Here is a 21954-nt window from a genome sequence, read left to right as displayed (position 1 = left end):
GGTGAGGGAGGCCCGAGAAGCACTGATGGTGATAGTGTCCCTTTCTTAGCCCTAGCCCACCTCACTTCCTAACCCTGTTTTTAATCGCTGTTTTACTTTCTAAATTTGGGAATCAATGTAGTGTATCCTAAGAGGAAATGGCACTGGTGTGAGCTAGTCACAGTGCATGTAGGCACTCCACAGCATTCTTAGCTCATTTCTGATCCTCACTGTCACATCATTAAAAGTCATTAATTTTGGAGGATTGTGGGGTGGAGGTAGAACGTGTGTGTGTCTCCTGTAGTCATCTCCACTGCAGAATGAAGCAGAACTGTCTAGTCCATAGTCAGTTTTGCAGTCTAGTGCATAGTCAGTTTGGTACTAGGAAAAGGTCCAGCAAGGGAAGACAGTATGTTACTTCCCACCCCACTCACTCACCCCCCTGGCTCTGTTTTCTACACATCACCTTCTCCTTGATATGTACCACCAATCCCCCCAGAATAATGGAGGTCAGTGACATCTGAAAGTGGTTAGGCATTGCTGGCACATGAAAGTGTGATCAGAACCAGCAAGTAAAGATCTTCATGTATCTGAATCACACCAGTGTGGGAAATGCCTTCCCTGAGCAACCTCCACTGCAGCTGACTTAAAGCTTAAGAAACTGCACTGCAATAAGTCTTGACCCCTCCCAATTGTGAGAAACATGCAGCAGCAGCAAAGAGCAAGTCACTACTATGAGTGCCAACAGTTTTTAAGAGCTATTGATAATGTATCTCTGGGGAAACAGCGAGCCATGAGTGAGCCATGGGAGTAAGAGTGTCACCTGAAATAGGATGGAGTTGAATGCAGTGCAGAGGCATGCTACTGAGCAGAGGTGGGATGGGGGAATCAAGGCTTATAGGTTCAGGCCAGTTGTGACAGAGCAGTAGTTGCTCCTCATTGGCATACACCAGAGCTGGCCATGTAGAGCTAGAAGTGAGGGAGAAAACATGCTTAGCCTCTGGGAGGAGGAAGAATTGCTCACCAGTGCCTCTGCTAGTCGGTTAAGGATTTGCACTGAGGAAATCCAAGGATTGACACTGTCCATTGCTCCCCACCTGGAAGGGTGGTAGCCAGGAAGCAGGGTCTCAGAGCTGGGAGTGGAAGGTGGATAAATGACGGGGTGTGCAGAGCTCTGAGAGGAAGACCACAGCAGAAGGGTGCAAGGGAGGAAAAAGTTCCACTTAGAAGCAGTAATAGTTATTAAATCATTTCATTTCTGCCCCATCCCTCCTGGAACAATCCCACACATCTGGGAGCTACCTGTATCCTTACATCCATTTACCTCACTCCAAGGATCAAAACAAGGTATTATTTTTGGCCATCAAGATCTATAATTCCATTACATGGATTTGGTTTTCTCAGTGCAAGCTCCATTGGTAGAAGTGGACCTATCACCACCAAAGGGGCTGAGAACTGATGGTGTTTGAAACTATCCATTCTATAGCCAGTGGTCCTGGAGAGTAGAGGAAGCTATGGGACAAACTGTAAGTCACTGACTGACCTTAACCCTGAGCTGGAGACACCCAGCACTTGTTGCTGGTGTGAAATAGAATGCAACCACGTCAGCTGTGTGCTTCTCCGCACCATACATGAATTGTTGCTGCAGAGGAAATGGAATCTGTGCTTATAGTTAACCATCTCTTTCGAGGAGACTGCTTGTTATGCCAAATTGCGTACACAGACTATATGCCTATGTGGGGTGTGAAGTGATCCTAACCACTATGACTGCAGCAGCCACTCTTCACTCAGGAAACATAGGTGAGGTGTAAGGCAGAGATCTTGGTGTATTCACACTTTGGTTTCCTGCCTGAAGGGAACAGCTACTTTATGAAACTTATGTGTATCCTTGGGGCTCTCCTTTCACACTAAACATAAAGCTGGAGATTGAAGGAGCTGCACTTCTGATAGACTCTACAGATCAATAAAGTTTCGCGGCACTCTTTCCATCCTCCCTCCACACAGCTAACCCTCCCCTGTTACCTGAACGTTGGCAGCCGGGAATTCAGAAATGGCACAAGGGCAAAGCACTTCTGAGATGTTTTTGGGCGTATAACGAGTGCTGTCTTTACCTTTTCAGTCTCTTTGTTTGGAAGGCTCTAACCAAATATCAGGTTAAATATCAGGTTAACTGCAAACTACAGTAGGAAGCCTTTTAAATAACAACTCTTTTTCCAGAACAGGGACCTGCCTTCTTAACTGACAGGGCTGTACTATTAAGAGGTCAAGAAGAAACCATATTCTGCTGTAAGCATTCCCCAAAAGGAAAGACTGGTGCATAAAACCAAGCTGTTGTTTGGACTTCCCAGGGGGCTGAAGTATCCAATCCTGCTTTATGAAGAGGCATTTTAAGATTTATGTTCAAATAAAACACTTCTTGGTGGTTTCCCTTCAAGATGCGCTCCTTGTCTCAGTGAAGTCCACTTCAGAGGAGTTTCTATATTCTGTATTTAAAATAAACAACATCAGGAACCCAGCATTCTACAGTAATGGCCCTAAATCTTCAGTTTATAGCCATGGGCTATTACTGCTGAATACTAGAGTCCTTTTAAAAATAAAGTTCATCCCAGGTAAAGTCCATTTAAAGAAAGGAGAAGTCCAGTTCTCACAATGTAGTGGAGTTGAGCATTGATTAGAACTTTTCCCAAACCTCCAAGGTCAGGAACTGTGAGGTAAGTTAGCCCCTGAGGTAAGAAGCAAGTTTTCTTTACCAGTCAAAGGGATGCAATCAACTCCATTAATTTTTTTTTTTTAAATACGTAATTTTTCTCTTCATCTTTTTTAAAACATGATCTCGGAGGAGCCTGAAATAATATTTTCCCCTCCCACTTCTTCTGTTTTTCTCAGTTGCTGCACTGATTTCAATTTAATGTTCTTCTGGTATTTCTGCCGATCAAGCAAGTGCAAACGTGGCTATATTTGGTTACTTCCCTGTCAGTGCACCAGCATCACTGGAACATGCAAAGCTCTGGGGAACACAATGGCCTTTATGAGTTTGCTGCTGCCACAGCACGTAATTTTTGGTATGTTAGATCAAAAGAGTGGTTATGTTGTTTGTCATTTCCAGCCAACTGTAACAATTGGATGGTAGGTTCTTTTTTATTTATTTTTTTTTCACCTGAGCAGATTGAGAATGATTCCTTTCATGAACACCGGACTCTGAGTCAGTGCAACAAAGCCATTGTTATTTATATCCTGAAATCAGTGGCACTGGCTCAATAGGAGGGAACTCTCTTGATGGACTGAAGTAGCAAGTTCAATTTTCCTCATTAGATTGGGAATCCAGTGTGTCGGAGGGTGTAGCAGAACACTTCTGATGTTAAAACATTACCCATCTGAAAGTTGAATGGAGGAAATAAGAGACCAAAGAAGACGTTTCAGTTTGCCCTTTCAGATACATACACGCCCAGTGTCAGGTCCTGACCTTTGGAAGAACATCTCCTGTTATACAGGTGTAACACTCAGGTCGTCTGACAAGGAGAGGCCAGAGTCCCTCTCTCTTGATGTTTTCTCTGGCTTACAAAAAGGCTTCCCATCCCTGTGCAGACTGGTGCTCCTCAGCACACCTGGTCTACTCACTGCCAAAGCTGAAGGCCGATCAGTGACATAGTAGAGATCATCATACGCATAATTCACATTGCCGCAGGGGAAAGTCTGGAGCTTCACCAGTTCTATCCCACCAATATTCCTGTGAAGACAGTGGCTTCTGTTCAGAGAGGCTGGAGATGCCCGAGAACTAGGGGAGGAGCTGCAGTTCCCATCAAAACCTGAATCTTCTCGCTCTGTGGTTGCTTTGAGCTTGGCGTTGGGACAGGAGCGGCAGATATTCTCCATCACCCAGGATCCATAGGTTGGGTTCCAAAGGTTTTTGGTGTTGTGTGGTCTGTGTGCTGGCTGACTGCTTGATTCCAGCCTCTGGTTCGCCGTCTGTTGGAACCATGACCTGCTGCTGGAATCAGTGAGGCACGGTAGGCTGGGACCTCTGCCAGTCCAATTGCCAAGGTTCTCCACCAGCAGCTCCTGTGGACGTCCAGCTTTATGCCCTGCATGATGGGTTTCTAATGTTATGGGAGCCAGCTGAGGTGCGAGGGATGGGTTCACCAGCAAAGGGACCATCCCACTGGAACTATTTGGGCACATCACAGAGCTCCCCTCATCCTCTGATGCTGGTCTACATTCAATGGGCAGCTCTGTGTTGATCACATCAGGATCCTGAAACAGAAAGGATTCAGTAATCACATTTTACATTCTGAACATGCCCAGTTGTGACTTTTCCACATACTTTTTCAGGGAAGTGTTCAGAAAAGTGAGATAATGTTAGCAGTGGTTAGCGCCAGCTGTGTGTAATGCAGCCATACATTGTGCAAGCTGCCATGCACCATTTTGATTGTGCACCTTGCTTATTATTTGCTAAAACTTATTTCATTTTAGGGTTTCTTTTGAACACAGGCTGCCAATTTGTGATGCCTTATTGATATTAATGACTAGGCAGAGATCACCAACATCTAATAATTTCCTCTTGCATCTTAAACTATGCTTGGATCCAGGTCTCCAGCAGCAAAAGGCTAGCAGCTTATCAACCCCTCGTGCCCTCTCACCCCCTTCTTCCATGCCAGTTCAGCTGTGGCTTTCAAGGAAGTTTGAAAAAACCTTGAAGAGTGAAGTAAGGGCCTGAGAAGTTGTGTTGGGGTCTGGAAACCTTTCCATCAAAAATCAAACACTCTTCACTAGTGAATGAGCTGAGAGGTGGAAGCAGACCACTTTCACAGGAAGGGATTGTATGCATGCTGGTGGGGTGGAGGTAGGTGAGATGAGAGATGTACAGAAGCACAAATGAAAATACTAGCTGAAGTACAGGCCAAGCACAAAGGGAATTGGGAAAGTAATTAGCCAGTCAGAGCAATCCATTCCCTCTGTTTTGGATGATAATATTTGTATCATAGGATGGTCTGGATGCCATAAACAAGTCAAAACTTAAATCCTAAAGGCCAGTACCTGTGTGCAGTACTTGATTCTTTCCAGAATGGTGGAGAAATTGGGCCGGTACTCCGGACTGTGCTGCCAACATTGCGTCATGATCCGGTAACTTGAGACATAAATACATATTTGTGCCAATTAATAATAAATAACGATAAATCAAAACCACAAATCAATATGGATTCATTTTTCAGGTCTGTCTCTGGGCCCAGTTCTCAGGTCCAGAAGAACTGCACTCAGCACAGTACCCAAGGGGCAGTGCAAACTTGGCCTTGTGTCATTTTCATGTTCCCTGATTCTGGGGCCATGGGAGGTGGGGCGGGGGGGGGGAGGGGAAGGTGCAATTACTCAGTGCTGCTCTAATTTGTGCCCAGCTGTCAATAGTTCCAAGGGGATTTTCTGGCAAATGGGGAATTTCTGGAGAGCACCTGTGCATGCTTCACTCATGCTCTCTGGCCACACACCTGATATGCTTCATAAGGCAGGTGAGTATTCACGACATTGAGGAAATCTGCTGGTAGCTGGTGGCAAAGAGGGCCTGTACAAGATCCCAGAACTGGAGCCTGTATTTTTAATTGTATGGAAGTTTATTGGTGATGAAAGTTGACAGGTTACCAGCCCTAGACATTGAAGTCGTCGTTTTATTCACAGAACGGGTATAACATGGAAATAGCAACTTAACCCTCCTCACTTTGCCCTGCTTGTGTGCCTCAATCAGGTTTTGGAAGGACCCCCTGGTATGTGGAAAGTGTGTAACTAAGTCTCCCATTCCATTGAACCCTGGGCCTCTCTGCTGAGACTGCCAAAATGGGTACCAATTAATGGTGTCCTCAACTTAAACTTCTGTTAACCTTTGAGGAAAACCTAGGGTAAAAATTTTGTTTTGGGTGTAGTAGGGGTGGCAGCCATCTTTGACTAGCCAGTCTGAATGTTTCCTAGCCTTTGACTTGTGTCTAAGGGTGAGGAGATACTCACACAGGCCCTGGGCAGTTCTTTGGTGGATCCATTCTTCCTCCACTAGTGACAAATTCCAGCACCTCCTGGTTGGTTTTGCAAGGATAGGGCATGTAGCCTAATGAGAAGATCTCCCACAGCAGCACGCCAAAGGACCTGCCACAGAAACCAGCCAACAATGCCCCTTAGGCTTTGATTTGTACCCTATTGCCTTTAGAATTTGGTCTAAAAGACCTTCAGACAACACTATCTTGGTGCAGCATCCTAAAGCTCCAGATTACTCATACGGACAGAAAATCAGTGTGACTAAAATAAGGGTTTGTTTATACTGGAAAGATAATTTGGATGAAGTTGGGGTGTGAAAGTAAAGCACAATAGCTATTCTGGAATAACTCCATGTGTAGAAAAACCCTTAGAATCAATCTGGATTGTCACCCAAACCTAATTTTGTGAGGTTCCAAAATGTCAGAATAACTTATTTTAAAGTGTTGTTTCTTTCTGCACTACCTGACTCTGGAAGTGGAAATACCAAAGCACCATTAATGTGGTATATCTGGCTTGACTGGCAACATAAAAGTATCAGACATTGCATGAGATTTCCACTTTCTGTAGACTCAAGTTGTTTGCATAGGTGTCCAAACATTTGAGTGTTCATAATAGAAGAACAAGGGGACAGCCAGTGAAACTGAAAGGCCACACATTTAAAATTGATCACCGGGAACTCTCCTTTTTTTTTACACAACACATTTAACCTAGCAAACTCCCTGTCACAAGATATCATTGAGATCAAGGGTGAAATACTGGCTCCACTGAAGTCAATATGAGTTTTGCCATTGACTTTAATCTTACCAGAATTTCACCAACCCCCATCTGATGGGAGCTAGGAACAAACTTCTACTAAAGGTAGGTTACCTATAATTGCCCATTACAGGGATTGTACACCTTCCTTTGAAATATCTGGTGCTGGCCACTGACTGGTCTGCTCTGATACGACAGATAATCTATCCCTAATCTTTTGGAGGTCCAGGCATTGCTAATTAAATACATTGTCAGGGAACTGGGTCAGTGTGGCATTGGAAGCAATGTGCCAGCATCGCTTTAAGAGGATACTGTGCTGATAGACACAGTTCTTCACAAACTGAACACCTTCTATTTTCCAGTACGTTTTCACAAATGCTCTACTGATGGAGGTGCTTATTTTAAAACCAAAAAAGTTTATCTGAAAGGCATTTATATAAATACATTCCCTTAGCAGCTCGCTAGAGCTTCTGCTTAAGTCTACTGTAATTTTATATTTCAGTGTCTCAGCATTAAAATAATGCCAAAGCAAAGGAGTGATTATGTGTGCAATTATGAAGATAGCAGCATCTAAGCAGTCTTGTCAGCTTATGGATGCTGAGTGACGGATGCTGAGGGTTGACAAGTTAGAAGTGTCTGACAGTGATGTTATTGAAAATCAGGCTCCTGCTTGTTTGGATTTTAAAACTGCGCTTTAATATCAGGCATTTAAACAGCCCTTCCCCTCTGCACTTTGCTGCCACATACTGCAAACGTGCAGTCCTGCAGCCAGCTTTTGCAACCCAGACATGCTGCACCACTAGTACCTTAGCATAGTGTTGGGGCATTGCAAGGCTGACAAACGTGCTGTCACCCAGCTTCTTCTTTCCACAGGCTGCAGCCCCTGGCAGTGGAAAGCCCTGTTGGAGTCAGGGGTTCAGTGGTGCAAACCAGCTCCAAGACCTGCTCTGCTAGATGGCCCAGAACCATCTGGAGCAGTCCATAAAGTGGGCAAGGCTGGACAGAGATGAAGCAGGGCCAGCACACACGGGAAATACACTGATTAAGCATATCTTTCAGGCAGATTCTGCCAATGGGGTCCCTGCCAGGCAAAGAGCAGCAGCATCAGCGGTGAACCCTGCTTCTGGGACAGCTTTCCCCTGGGCTGTAAATTGTAGCCATTCGTAGCATAATGTGAAGGGGTGCTGCATACCCAAAGGAGTGTGTCTGTGTATTTTTATGTATTCTACTGATGTTGGGCCAGATTCTTAAATTCTCACTCAGGACTCATTTAGTCAAAACTCTAATTGAAGACAAAGTGAAGATTTCTTGATTTCTTCTGCTAGGACTTTGGGCAACTTTGACATGTTTAAAGCTTTATCTGTGAGAAGACCTCAATTCCTGATGACCAGCTGACGTCTCCACATGTGCACTGGACTCCCTAACCACCCCCCCCCCCCCCGGCTGGCTTGCAGAGGTGAGTAAAAGGTAATCGTCACCAGGTATCAGTCTTGGAGGTGAAGATCCCCTCTAGGAAAGCCTCTGGTGGCATCCACTTGACAGGCAGCATGGCTCTCCCTCCTTTGCGATAGTAGCTTGCCCTGGGAAGACCAAATGCAAGGAGAATTAAGGGCTTTGAATCAAATTCCACAGGGGCTGAAAGGGGTCAGATGAATAACGAGTCTTTCCCACTCCATGCCAATTGGGGGCAGTATAAACCCAGACAATTCTGAGTGAGAATTGATAAGCAAGAACTTTGTAACCCTCAGAGTTGATAAAAGAGACTAAAATGAATTCTTTAAAGATGATGCCTGGGCAAAACAGGGTCTTTGCACAAGTTCAAGAAGCTTGGCCTCTGGTTCAGTGATGGAAGAGGCTAACTACTGAACCAGGGCCTCCTGAAGAACATGATGCCTTGAAGAATCCACTTATTTTTGGACTGCCAGATGAATGCTTGGCTTTGTATCCTGTTTTCCCATAATTGAAACTCCACCACAGAGACTGGTTCCCAGATGGTTCCCTGACCTGGTTTTCCAGTTGGCTGCACTTTGTATGGTCACCTACACTGGTGCACACTGAATGGGGAACAGGTCTCAAATGTAACCATTTTAGCTGGTGTGGATTTTACACCCACTTTGCACAGGCGCAATGACTGTCCAAGGTGCAGGGCAACAGTGCAGTGTTTATTTCAGAAACCTTGGGTTTGTCACTAGATTTTTTAAACTTAAGTGCACTGAATGCCAATGAGCTGGAATTGGTGAATGCATTTGTGCATGCTAGTCTGGACACCAGAAACATTAATAGTGTGCCCCCTGGAACAAACATACATGGTATGTCCAGATTAGCATGTGCAAATGTGTTAGCTCAGTGGCTTTCAACCTCTTTTCATTTGCTGACCCCTAAACATTTTGAATGGAGGTGTGGACTCCTTTGGAAATCTTAGACCTAGTGTGCAGAAGCCCAGGGGTCTGCAGACCACAGGTTGAAAACCATTGTGTTAGCCAACTTAACTGACAAGCAATTAACTGGAGTAAATAGTCTAGTGTAGACAACTCCCCTAGAGATAATGGCTGGCTCTATTGGGGTGATTCTAGCTCAGCTGTCATGGGACAGCTCATATTTTTCAGACATACATGTGATCCCTCCACGCTCTGGAGATGTCATTTCATTTACTTTTCTCCAAGCAAATTGAATACTCCTGCTTCTTACCTGTATATATCTCGGGCCATTCCAAAATCACCAATTTTGGCTACTCGTCCTGTCCCAGTGCAGGTCAGCAGGCAGTTCCTTGCAGCTATGTCCCTTAAAAGAGAAATGGAGTTATGAATTATAATACCTTATGAAATGGTTACCAGGGTAACTGCACTTCCTACACATCTTGGTCTCTCCAGGTACCACCCACACTGTAGGTGTCAGGCCTCACGCTTTGTTAGGGTGGAAACATGCATTTCTCTCATTCTCAGGCCAGGTGGCAGTCCTCTGTATCAGCAGTGATCAATGTGGCAGATCTGCCTTGGGCTCAGACCTTGCAGTACTATTTCCTCGGGGACATAGGTTTGATGTGGTTTCCATTATATACAGGGTTTATGGTTTGGTTCAATGGCTCTCAGCATCTCCACTGTGCAAACTGTTCCAGCGCCCCTGCCTGGGGACAGTCTTCTTAGCATCTGTGCAACATGCCTCAGGTGGCACATGACTAGGATTCATCACCGATATTGGTCCTCTGGTTGGATCATTAGCTTCCCTGGCTTGAGCCAGGCACTGACGGGGAGTGCAACATGAACTCCGATCCATGCCCACCCCTTGAGGACAATGACAGTGGTAATTAGTGACCAAGCAGCTTCCTTAAAGTATCATTTATTTAGAACAAAAGCATTTAAAAAAAAAAACCATCCTAAAATCAATAAACCAGCCTAAATTTGCAAAGCCTGCATTTCTCTAAGGCTTACTGTCCCCTGGATCTGAACAGGCCAATTTCATTAGACTGCCACTGCAAAGTCTACCTGTGCCAGCCTGCCTGGCTAGACAGTCGCTCACCAGTGAACTTCACCATCTGCCCCGCAGAGGCTTTTCCTTTGATCTCTAATTCCCAGCCTGGCAAACAGTGTTTACAGTGTGTTGGAGACAAGATACAGGCTCTCTGATGCTAATAGCTGAACCCCATTGTCTTTCTAGTGTGTACCTAGATGGTCTTCCCTGTTTGCTCTGCCCACAGACTTTATTAAGTTAAATCAATACATTCACACAGGAAGTTCTTATAACGCCAATGTAAGTTACAGTCTCTCTCAGTAACTCGGTTACATATCAATACTCTTAGATTCTTACATCACAGCTCGTATAGTACTCATAACATGATTACATATCAGATCCATTCCTGTTACATCTTACATATTTAGGTTTAAAAAAAAAAGGGGGGGGGATTATAGGAGCTGAACTGGTGAGCCTGACATGAGTAACCCTCACTCCCACAAGTGACCACACTGAAATTAAGCCATAGTAGGATTAGGCCTTTGTTTATTAAAAATGATTGCTATGTTGTTATAATTCTTATTAATGGCAGTTACTACATAGCACCTAAATGGAGCTTCTTCATCCAAAAATCTCAAAGCATTTTGCAAGGGTAAGCACCATCTCCATTATATAAAGTGGGAAACTGAGGCAGAGCTCACACAGAGAGTCAATGTTAGAGTCAGGCCAGAACCCAGTTCTCCCGCTTTAGCCATTTGCTAACATAGCCTCCCTTCCTCTTGGATTTTTTTTTAAAGAAAGACCTGTGCCTCCTTCGCATTCTCCATAACCCTCAGTGGTGTCTCGTTTAATGCAAAATGCCATTTGACTGATATTTCCCAGAAAGATGTTTGTATTTTCTTGGGGCTGGATCTAGCAAATCGTAACTCCTACATTTAGGCTTACACCTGTCCTTAGTCCCATTGAAATTATCAGTGCTGCATCTGAGAGTACCTTTGCAGGACTCGGCCTTTAATTTGTGACACAGGAAGGAGGTGAATGCATGAGCGAAGCTGAAGAGTTTGTGTTTGTTTTAAAGTACCATTGTGCTCTGAAAAGCACCTTGTTAAAAATAATGAAACGGGGGGGAGGGGTGTGTCTGTCTTTAATTGTGTCTTGGTGATGGCCAGAAAAATGTGTGTACTTTGCAAGTAAAATATTTCTTCTCCCCACCAGCCTTGAAAACTTCCCCTGCATCTGAAAAACAAGCTGGGGTTTTGCTTTTTACCTCATCACCACAGTAACAAAATTGTTCCAGGACAAATGATAACCTCAGTGACACTTGTGCAATCCCCCTGTCTTCAGTGGGTTTAGATAGGTGTAACAGATTGAAGCTTAGTATGCAAGTCTTTTATTGATGATGTACACGAAGGAATAGGATCCATACTGTTCCCTCGTAGATGTTCTGGCTCTGCGGTGCTGAGAGCAGTCAAGCTTATTTTAGTCAGTAAAATCAGCAGATAGGACTCTGACTACACACAGGGGGCAGATCTGCTGAGTGGGAAGGTGTCTTTTATATAGTCACTTTTCTGAGCAGAAGGGCACTTTAAGGCAAGTTCTGTTATTTGCCTGAAAAATGTCTCTCTCTCTCTGTGTATATATATACATATACACAGAGTGATGAGCTGCCAAAATCTTAACAACCGGTTCCCTCCTAACCCCACGAGGGGATCGTGGCACGCCCCCCCCACCCGGGACCCCTGCCCCATCCACCCCCCCTCCCCTGACTGCCCCCAGAACCAGGCAGGAGGGTCTCATGGGCCACCGTAGTGGGTGCCCACCGCACCCCGCCCCTAAGAGCCAGAGAGACCTGCTGGGGAGCGAGGTGGGGAGTCCCGGCAGTGCTTACCTGGGGCGGCTCCCAAGAAGCATCCAGCAGGTCCCTCTGGCTCCTAGAGGCGGGGTAGCATAGCTGGGGGGGGAAGTGGCCGCTCCCCCCACTCATCACATCAAAAGTGGCGCCTTAGGCACTGACTCCGTGGGTGCTCTGGGGCTGGGGCACCCATGGGGAAAATTTGGTGGGTGCAGAGCACCCACCGGCAGCTCCCCTCCCCGCTCCCAGCCCCAGCTCACCTCCACTCTGCCTCCACCCCGAACGTGCTGCCCTGCTCTGCTTCTCCGCGCCCCCCCCGCCCCCAGTCCCGTGGATCACCTGTTCGCGCGGGAAGCCTGGGAGGGCTGAGAAACAGGCAGCGGCTTCGCACTTAGGCCCAGGGAGGCGGAGGCGAGCGGGGTCAGGGAGCGGTTCCCCTGTGTGCCCCCCGAGTTACCTGCTGTGGCAAGGGCGGCCCTCCTCGCCCCCCCCCCCGCCCCAGCTCACCTCCACTCCACCTCTGCAGGCCTGAGCGCGAAGCCGCCACTTGCCTCTCAGCCCTCCCAGGCTTCCCGCGCGAACAGCTGATTCATGGGAAGCCGGGGGGGGGGGGGCGGAGAAGCAGAGCAGGGTGATGGGGGAGCATTCAGGGGAGGAGGCGGAGGTGAGGTGAGCTGGGGCTGGGCGCGGGGTGGGGAGCTTCCGGTGGGTGCTCTGCACCCACCAAATTTTCCCTTTGGGTGCTCCAGCCCCGAAGCACCCACGGAATTGGTGCCTAAGGCGCCACTTTTGGCCGGTTGTTAAATTTAGAAGCCCTTTTAGAACCAGTTGTCCCGCGAAGGGCTTCTAAATTTAACAACTGGTTCCAGCGAACCGGCTCCACTGTGTGATAGATATAGATAGATATATATAACAGGGAAAATTCTGTATTACCTGAGAATTTTCATTCTAGAACCTTCTGTGTCAGATGGTATTCACAGTGGGGTGTTCCCCAATTCCAGGGTGACTGGAGGCAGACCAAATCTTGGCTCTGAGGTGGGGATTACGTTGGCCCCCCCGAAAGAACTCTCCAGAAAGACAGCACCCAAAACTGAAAAATCCTAACTGTAAAAAAGTACTATTCAACTCAAACTCTTTGCAGCAGAGCCTTGACATAAAATGTAAGGATTTCCTGGAGGAACACCTCTTCCCTTTCAAACTACTCAACAAACGAGCAATGGCCAGAATAAAACCATAGATATAATGCAGTCCTCCAAGGGAAGGTCAGACTGTCTGACATGGAGGGTCCTAGAATGAAAATTCAATGGTAAGACAGGATTTCCCTTTTCTCAGTCCCCTCTGTGTCAGACAGCCTTCACAGTGGGCTGTAGAAAGATGTAAATCATCCCTAGGGCAGGAGGAAGGGGGGATTCAAATTTACCCATGTAGAACTGAAAATAAACTTAAGGGTTATGGGGGCTCCCTGCTCCAAAACACTCTACCAAATGCTGCGTCAGCACAGGTGGGGATGTCAAGTCTAGAGTGTTTGAGAAAAGGTGGCTGGAAGACCTGTAATAGCATTTCATGCCTCCTCATATATGTGATTTCTCTGCCCACAAAATTGCTGCTCTTTTCACAGTGTGCACAGTAAGGCTTTTGTACCTGAGGCTTTTGAATGCTTTTGTTATAGAAAGAAGAGGACTTGTGGCACCTTAGAGACTAACAAATTTATTTGGGCATAAGCTTTCGTGGGCTAAAACCCACTTCATCGGATGCATGCAGTGGAAAATACAGTGCGGAGATCTTATATACCCAGAGAACATGAAACAATGGGTGTTACCATACGCACTGTAACAAGAGTGATCAGGTAAGGTGAGCTATTACCAGCAGGAGAGCCGGGGGGGGGGGGGGGGAGAAACCTTTTGTAGTGATAATCAAGATGAGCCATTTCCAGCAGTTGACACGAACGTGTGAGGAACCGGGGGAGGGGGGAATAAATATGGGGAAATAGTTTTACTTTGTGTAATGACCCATCCACTCCCAGTCTTTATTCAAGCCTAAGTTAATTGTATCCAATTTGCAAATTAATTCCAATTCAGCAGTCTCTCATTGGAGTCTGTTTTTGAAGTTTTTTTGTTGAAGAATTGCCACTTTTAGGTCTGTAATCGAGTGACCAAAGAGATTGAAGTGTTCTCCGACTGGTTTTTGAATGTTATAATTCTTGACATCTGATTTGTGTCCATTTATTCTTTTATGTAGAGACTGTCCAGTTTGGCCAATGTACATGGCAGAGGGGCATTGCTGGCACATGATGGCATATATCACATTGGTAGATGCGCAGGTCAACGAGCCTACGATGGTGTGGCTGATGTGATTAGGTCCTGTGATGGTGTCCCCTGAACAGATATGTGGACACAGTTGGCAATGGACTTTGTTGCAAGGATAGGTTCCTGGGTTAGTGGTTTTGGTGTGTGGTTGCTGGTGAGTATTTGCTTCAGGTTGGGGGGCTGTCTGTAAGCAAGGGCTGGCCTGTCTCCCAAGATCTGTGAGAGTGATGGGTCGTCCTTCAGGATAGGTTGTAGATCCTTGATGATGCGTTGGAGAGCTTTTAGTTGGGGGCTGAAGGTGATGGTTAGTGGCGTTCTGTTATTTTCTTTGTTGGGCCTGTCCTGTAGTAGGTAACTTCTGGGTACTCTTCTGGCTCTGTCAATCTGTTTCTTCACTTCAGCAGGTGGTAGTTGTAAGAATGCTTGATAGAGATCTTGTAGGTGTTTGTCTCTGTCTGAGGGGTTGGAGCAAATGCCACCAGGTTTGCCATGACATTATCGGGGATACTGTTCCTGACGGCTTGTAGTCCATCTTTGTGTGGAATGTTGGCGTAGAGGGCTTCTACATCCATAGTGGCTAGGATGGTGTTTTCAGGAAGATCACCGATGGACTGTAGTTTCCTCAGGAAGTCAGTGGTGTCTCGAAGATAACTGGGAGTGCTGGTAGGGTAGGGCCTGAGGAGGGAGTCTACATAGCCAGACAATCCTGCTGTCAGGGTGCCAATGCCTGAGATGATGGGGCATCCAGGATTTCCAGGTTTATGGATCTTGGGTAGCAGATAGAATACCTGCTACAGGACAGGCCCAACAAAGAAAATAACAGAACACCACTAGCCATCACCTTCAGCCCCCAACTAAAACCTCTCCAATGGATCATCAAGGATCTATAACCTATCCTGAAGGAATAAACGGACACAAATCAGACGTCAAGAATTATAACATTCAAAAACCAGTCAGAGAACACTTCAATCTCTTTGGTCACTCGATTACAGACCTAAAAGTGGCAATTCTTCAACAAAAAAACTTCAAAAACAGACTCCAATGAGAGACTGCTGAATTGGAATTAATTTGCAAACTGGATACAATTAACTTAGGCTTAAGACTGGGAGTGGATGGGTCATTACACAAAGTAAAACTATTTCCCCATGTTTATCCCCCCCCACACTGTTCCTCGCATGTTCTTGTCAACTGCTGGAAATGGCCCACATTGATTATCACTACAAAAGGTTTCTTCCCCCCCTGGCTCTCCTGCTGGTAATAGCTCACCTTACCTGATCACTCTTGTTACAGTGTGTATGGTAACATCCATTGTTTCATGTTCTCTGTGTATATAAAATCTCCCCACTGTATTTTCCACTGCATGCATCTGATAAAGTGAGCTGTAGCTCACAAAAGCTTATGCTCAAATAAATTTGTTAGTCTCTAACGTGCCACAAGTACTCCTTTTCTTTTTGCGGATACAGACTAATACGGCTGCTATTCTGAAACCTTTGTTATAGAAATTTTTATTCCTCTGTTGGCTCTGTTCACATCTAACTTATGCATTTCTATGTTCTTAGAGTGCTTGGTTTCATTCAAAAAGGCAACAATACCATTTCCTATTACATGTGGTGACCTTGGAGATGGAAGCCTTGGGAGTCTACAGCACTGCCATGTTTGGTGGAATGTGTAACTGAAGTATAACTGGGAGCATACCAAGCTCTGCAGTCCTTTGGATAAGGAGGTGTTGAGTAGGCAAGACAGTTTCAGTGAGAAGAGGAAGACAGCTACCAACTGTGATGCTGACAAGTAGTTTTATATGGACTTGTAGATCCTACACACAGATCCAGATTATGACTGGTGTGTGTATTGCTAGAGGACTGATAAGAGGAGTGGTCCTCAGGAATCTGTTGTGTGACAGTGATGGGAGATTCTCATGAATTTCTTACAGTGCAATATGCCTGACTCTGCTGGCTGGCCTTTCCAAAAAGTGTTGCCCTGGAGCCCCATGGTCAGACCATCTGGTCAAAATGCTAGACCATCTTTTGCTTCAGCTGACTTTGCCCTGATGTGTGTCCCTTGTAACACCAACATCTAAACCTCAAGTTACCCACAGACATAATCTGTGAATGTCCTCTCAGATGCTAGGAGGGTGTTTATCAGCTTCTCAGAATGAGTGATTATAGATCTTTCCTCTCAGTTTCCCAGCTGATGGGCTAGGCAGGTTTGGATATTGGTTCAGGATAGGTCACTCTTGAGCTATGTTTTATGTATTTGTTGGGAGTTTGAGAGAAGGTTTGAGCTACATCTGAATCAGGTCTGAGAACCAAGACCTGAGGGTTTATGAGAAGAGGTTTATAATCACTGTGGCCTGTTCCTTCACAATCTTCACCTTCAGTGGCTGAGGGAGGAAAGGTATAAAGTAGGCCTTTTAGCCCACTTCTGAGATAAGAGGTGTGACGTTACACCCCCTATTCTTCATGGAAATATGGTTATGATATGAATATGGTATAACTAAGATATAATTTATGCAAGATGGCTCATGTGAGGTATCATTGGAAAGGTTATGATTTACTGAATGTGTTTATCCAATTTGTATGCATGTATAATTTTTGTATCTGAAGCTGGGAATATTGACCATGTTTCTGTATTTCAAATGTGCTATGGTGGATGAGGCCAAACAATGTTAGTGGCTTATTAAAGAAATGTACACAAGCATAAGGATTACCCCAGGAACTGTGTGTAATAGAAGCCTCTCAGAGATAGCTCTACACAATGGGAACCGTTTGACCCAGGTCACAGCAAAAAAGCTTTCCAGCAAGTGGGGGGGAAGATGTAAAAGAGGGACAATGACAACAGGAGGGGTCCTCACTCTCCCTATGACAACACACTTGAAAACCCCTGAGGAACAAAGACTGAAGTGTGAGAAGTGATGGTCCCAGGCTAAGATCTTTAGCCTATGTATGAAAACCTAGGAAAGCCAAGACAACTTGTGCCTTAAGAATCTGTCAGGCTGTTTATCACTCGGTGAGAATTTGCTAATTTGTATCCTACCTATCTAGTGTGTCAAGCTTAGTTTGCACACTTTGTTTCATTTGCTTAGTAATCTGCTTTGTTCTGTTTGCTATCCCTTTAACCACTTAAAATCTGCCTATTATAGTTAATAAAATTTTGTTTTGTTTATTATTAAACCCAGTTTATGCAATTTCTAGCTGTGGGGGGCAGCAAGAAGTCATGCACATCTCTCTTCACATTGAAGAAGAGGGAGCATTTTATGAGCTTGTGCTGTATGGATATTTCTATGCAGTGCAAGACAGTAGTGTTTTGGGTTTGTCTCCCAAAGGGGGTGGGCACGTGAGTGCTGACGGAGTCCTGTCACACAGAGCTGACTTCAGTCTGTGTCTGCAGTGGGGTGTGGCCCTACCTACACACATGAAAAGGAATACGCGTGTGTGTGTGTGCATGCGCTGCAAGAGGCTGGAGAGCCTAATTCAGCAAAGCAGGGAGCGGGAACCCAGGCTGATTGAGCAGGGGAGGCTCAGTTGAACCCCAGCACATCAGGTGGCATCCTAGAAGTGGGATCTAACCCATCACAAGAGGATCAACAGCCTCTGCTTTCAAGTGTTTCCTCCTCTCCTCTTTTGGTTCTCCAACTGGACTTGGGTGCAAAGAAGTTCATCAATAAGCTTCCAACCTGGCCAGAGATGCACCAAAAAGCTAGCTGATCTAGGCCGCATTCCCTTAGTTCTAAGTGTGTCTTGCTGAGTCAGTTGACCATGACTCTCCTTCTTGGTATAGAACCCCAAAGAACAGAGTAAGAGCATCTGTCCAGGACATGAACAAGGCTACCTCTCTAAGCAGTGTTGAAGGTTTTCTGCCTTCTTAGCAGTTATATACATAGTTAAAAAAGAATCTTCTATTGGAAAAGGAGTGATCTTGATGTCCATAACATGAAGCAGGTTGTACCCCATGTCTCCTACTTGGTCTACGTCCCCCCACCACCCCGCAAGTCACATAGGAGTCCATTTATGTTCCCCCTACATGGTGTCCAGAATCTGTAGTTAAGACCAGCTTCTCTGGAAACTATGATCAGGTAGCTGTTAAATAATATTAAGAATGAATTCACCAAGTGATACTAGTACTGGCTCTGGACCAAGATCTTCATATACTTATTTGCTGCAATTGCTGTCTGGAAATGAAGCAAGAATAGGACTGGGTATCCACATGAGACCAAGTAGCACAGGAGCTGAGTCAGATATTTTATCTTGGGAGATGTGTGCTAATGTTTGGCAAATCAGACAATATATTCTTCTGAAATGAAATAAAGATAGTCTTGGATGATAACTGAGATGCTGGAATTTTGTAAGAGCTGTAACTGGCCCTTCCACTTGTTCGCACAAAGCCAGGTTTCTGAAGGCTTTCAGCTATGTCTTCTGGGCTCTGTATAATCTGATGAGAATGTTGGCCAGATCAGAGTAGACATGTATCCCTTTCACTTGAAGGGACAGATAATACAGAATTTGTGAATACCCAGGTAGAATTTATGAGTCCAAACGGAAGTATTCTATATTGAAAATGCATCTTGTTGTAGCAGAAGCTAAAGTATCCCCTGGGTGACTGTCCCTGATCATATCTTCAATAGGTCTCTAGGAGATTTATTTTCATATTCTGAAGTTTTGGGAAGATAATGCTGTAATGATGGATTTCAGTATTTCTACCTGGAATATTGATGTCCTTATGGACTTGTTGAGAGACCTGAGATCTAAAATGGATTGCATGCCATTGTTTCTGTGTACAACAAAGCATCTTGTGTCCCTTCCAAAATATCTCTTTCCCCCCTCCCCGCACTGAACTGGTTCTATCATTTCAGTGCGTAGGAGATGGTCTATTGTGTCCTTCATCTTTTGATGCTATGAAGGAACTTTGCTGGTTTCTTTTAACATACTGTGGGGAAAGGATAAACTTGTTCCTAGGATAAGGAGTGAGTTCAATTTAATATCCTTCCCTGATGGTCTCAAGCACCCATTTTCTGAGGCGGTTCACCCACTTATGAGAGCCCACACTGTATAGTGACCCTCACAGAGAGAGTGAAATCTCTCAGAACACCGAAAAACAAAAGAAATGTTTAGGGCTGGGTGGCATTCCAGAGAATCTCAGCCGGAGTCTTCCAACTCTTAGAATCATAGAATCATAGAATATCAGGGTTGGAAGGGACCCCAGAAGGTCATCTAGTCCAACCCCCTGCTCAAAGCAGGACCAATTCCCAGTTAAATCATCCCAGCCAGGGCTTTGTCAAGCCTGACCTTAAAAACCTCTAAGGAAGGAGATTCTACCACCTCCCTAGGTAACGCATTCCAGTGTTTCACCACCCTCTTAGTGAAAAAGTTTTTCCTAATATCCAATCTAAACCTCCCCCATTGCAACTTGAGACCATTACTCCTCGTTCTGTCATCTGCTACCATTGAGAACAGTCTAGAGCCATCCTCTTTGGAACCCCCTTTCAGGTAGTTGAAAGCAGCTATCAAATCCCCCCTCATTCTTCTCTTCTGCAGACTAAACAATCCCAGCTCCCTCAGCCTCTCTTCATAAGTCATGTGCTCTAGACCCCTAATCATTTTTGTTGCCCTTCGCTGGACTCTCTCCAATTTATCCACATCCTTCTTGTAGTGTGGGGCCCAAAACTGGACACAGTACTCCAGATGAGGCCTCACCAGTGTCGAATAGAGGGGAACGATCACATCCCTCGATCTGCTCGCTATGCCCCTACTTATACATCCCAAAATGCCATTGGCCTTCTTGGCAACAAGGGCACACTGTTGACTCATATCCAGCTTCTCGTCCACTGTCACCCCTAGGTCCTTTTCCGCAGAACTGCTGCCTAGCCATTCGGTTCCTAGTCTGTAGCGGTGCCTTGGATTCTTCCATCCTAAGTGCAGGACCCTGCACTTATCCTTATTGAACCTCATCAGATTTCTTTTGGCCCAATCCTCCAATTTGTCTAGGTCCTTCTGTATCCTATCCCTCCCCTCCAGCGTATCTACCACTCCTCCCAGTTTAGTATCATCTGCAAATTTGCTGAGAGTGCAATCCACACCATCCTCCAGATCATTTATGAAGATATTGAACAAAACCGGCCCCAGGACCGACCCCTGGGGCACTCCACTTGACACCGGCTGCCAACTAGACATGGAGCCATTGATCACTACCCGTTGAGCCCGACAATCTAGCCAGCTTTCTACCCACCTTATAGTGCATTCATCTAGCCCATACTTCCTTAACTTGCTGACAAGAATACTGTGGGAGACCGTGTCAAAAGCTTTGCTAAAGTCAAGAAACAATACATCCACTGCTTTCCCTTCATCCACAGAACCAGTAATCTCATCATAAAAGGCGATTAGATTAGTCAGGCATGACCTTCCCTTGGTGAATCCATGCTGACTGTTCCTGATCACTTTCCTCTCATGTAAGTGCTTCAGGATTGATTCTTTGAGGACCTGCTCCATGATTTTTCCAGGGACTGAGGTGAGGCTGACTGGCCTGTAGTTCCCAGGATCCTCCTTCTTCCCTTTTTTAAAGATTGGCACTACATTAGCCTTTTTCCAGTCATCCGGGACTTCCCCCGTTCGCCACGAGTTTTCAAAGATAATGGCCAAGGGCTCTGCAATCACAGCCGCCAATTCCTTCAGCACTCTCGGATGTAACTCGTCCGGCCCCATGGACTTGTGCACGTCCAGCTTTTCTAAATAGTCCCTAACCACCTCTATCTCCACAGAGGGCTGGCCATCTCTTCCCCATTCTGTGATGCCCAGCGCAGCAGTCTGGGAGCTGACCTTGTTAGTGAAAACAGAGGCAAAAAAAGCATTGAGTACATTAACTTTTTCCACATCCTCTGTCACTAGGTTGCCTCCCTCATTCAGTAAGGGGCCCACACTTTCCTTGGCTTTCTTCTTGTTGCCAACATACCTGAAGAAACCCTTCTTGTTACTCTTGACATCTCTTGCTAGCTGCAGCTCCAGGTGCGATTTGGCCCTCCTTATATCTTTCCTACATGCCCGAGCAATATTTTTATACTCTTCTTCTTAGGATAGGTATCAATGACCTCCTCTGCTGCATAATCTCCATGCTGGAACCTGGAGAGACAATGGCTTCAAAGGGAACACTGGCTGAGATAAGGGAGCTTGAATAGTTTCCCTCTGGAAGGAGTGAGGGACGTAGTCCCCGGCATATAGCCTCAGCAATGCCTTTGTCTCTGTGCTACCCAAAGAGTGCATCAACAAAATATTTGGAAGAAAGCCAGATGTTAGTCCGCAATTCCAGTTTCTTCAGTTGGAGTCATAGTTGCCCCCAGGACCTGTCTTTGGAAGTTTTGAATGTACAGCAAATCAGAATCAGGTGAAGTATCAGGCCTGAAAAAGCTACTTGGGAAATGTAGTTTAAAATAGATTTATGGAGGACTTGGGGTGTGTGTGTCAGGGGGGCACATGCTCACAAGGGCATCCCAAGAGCGTGTAGACCTGCGCAATAAGAGGCTGCAGCCAATACTCCCAAGGCTGAGGTTGCTGTATCCAAGTTTAGTCTGAGTGATGATCATATTGTCCTGTCTATGGGTCCTGTCTCACTCAG

General features: G+C 45.6%; 1 protein-coding gene across 1 annotated transcript in view; it reads right to left on the bottom strand.

Moving 5' to 3' along the window:
• Nucleotides 1-2586: 2586 nt before the first annotated feature.
• Nucleotides 2587-21954, bottom strand: part of LTK (leukocyte receptor tyrosine kinase) — a 167214-nt gene continuing 147846 nt past the window's right edge. The window contains exons 25-29 of the mRNA XM_074956685.1: nt 9436-9528; nt 8226-8327; nt 5971-6105; nt 5014-5104; nt 2587-4230 (exon numbers count right to left, since the gene is read on the bottom strand). Coding sequence (XP_074812786.1) covers nt 3463-4230; nt 5014-5104; nt 5971-6105; nt 8226-8327; nt 9436-9528 — 1189 coding nt within the window. The 3' untranslated portion in view covers nt 2587-3462. The remainder of the gene's footprint in view (nt 4231-5013; nt 5105-5970; nt 6106-8225; nt 8328-9435; nt 9529-21954) is intronic.

This window comes from Natator depressus, chromosome 6, assembly GCF_965152275.1.
Source record: "Natator depressus isolate rNatDep1 chromosome 6, rNatDep2.hap1, whole genome shotgun sequence".
Taxonomy (NCBI): Eukaryota; Metazoa; Chordata; order Testudines; family Cheloniidae; genus Natator; species Natator depressus.
This window is presented reverse-complemented; position numbering and strand designations above follow the sequence as displayed.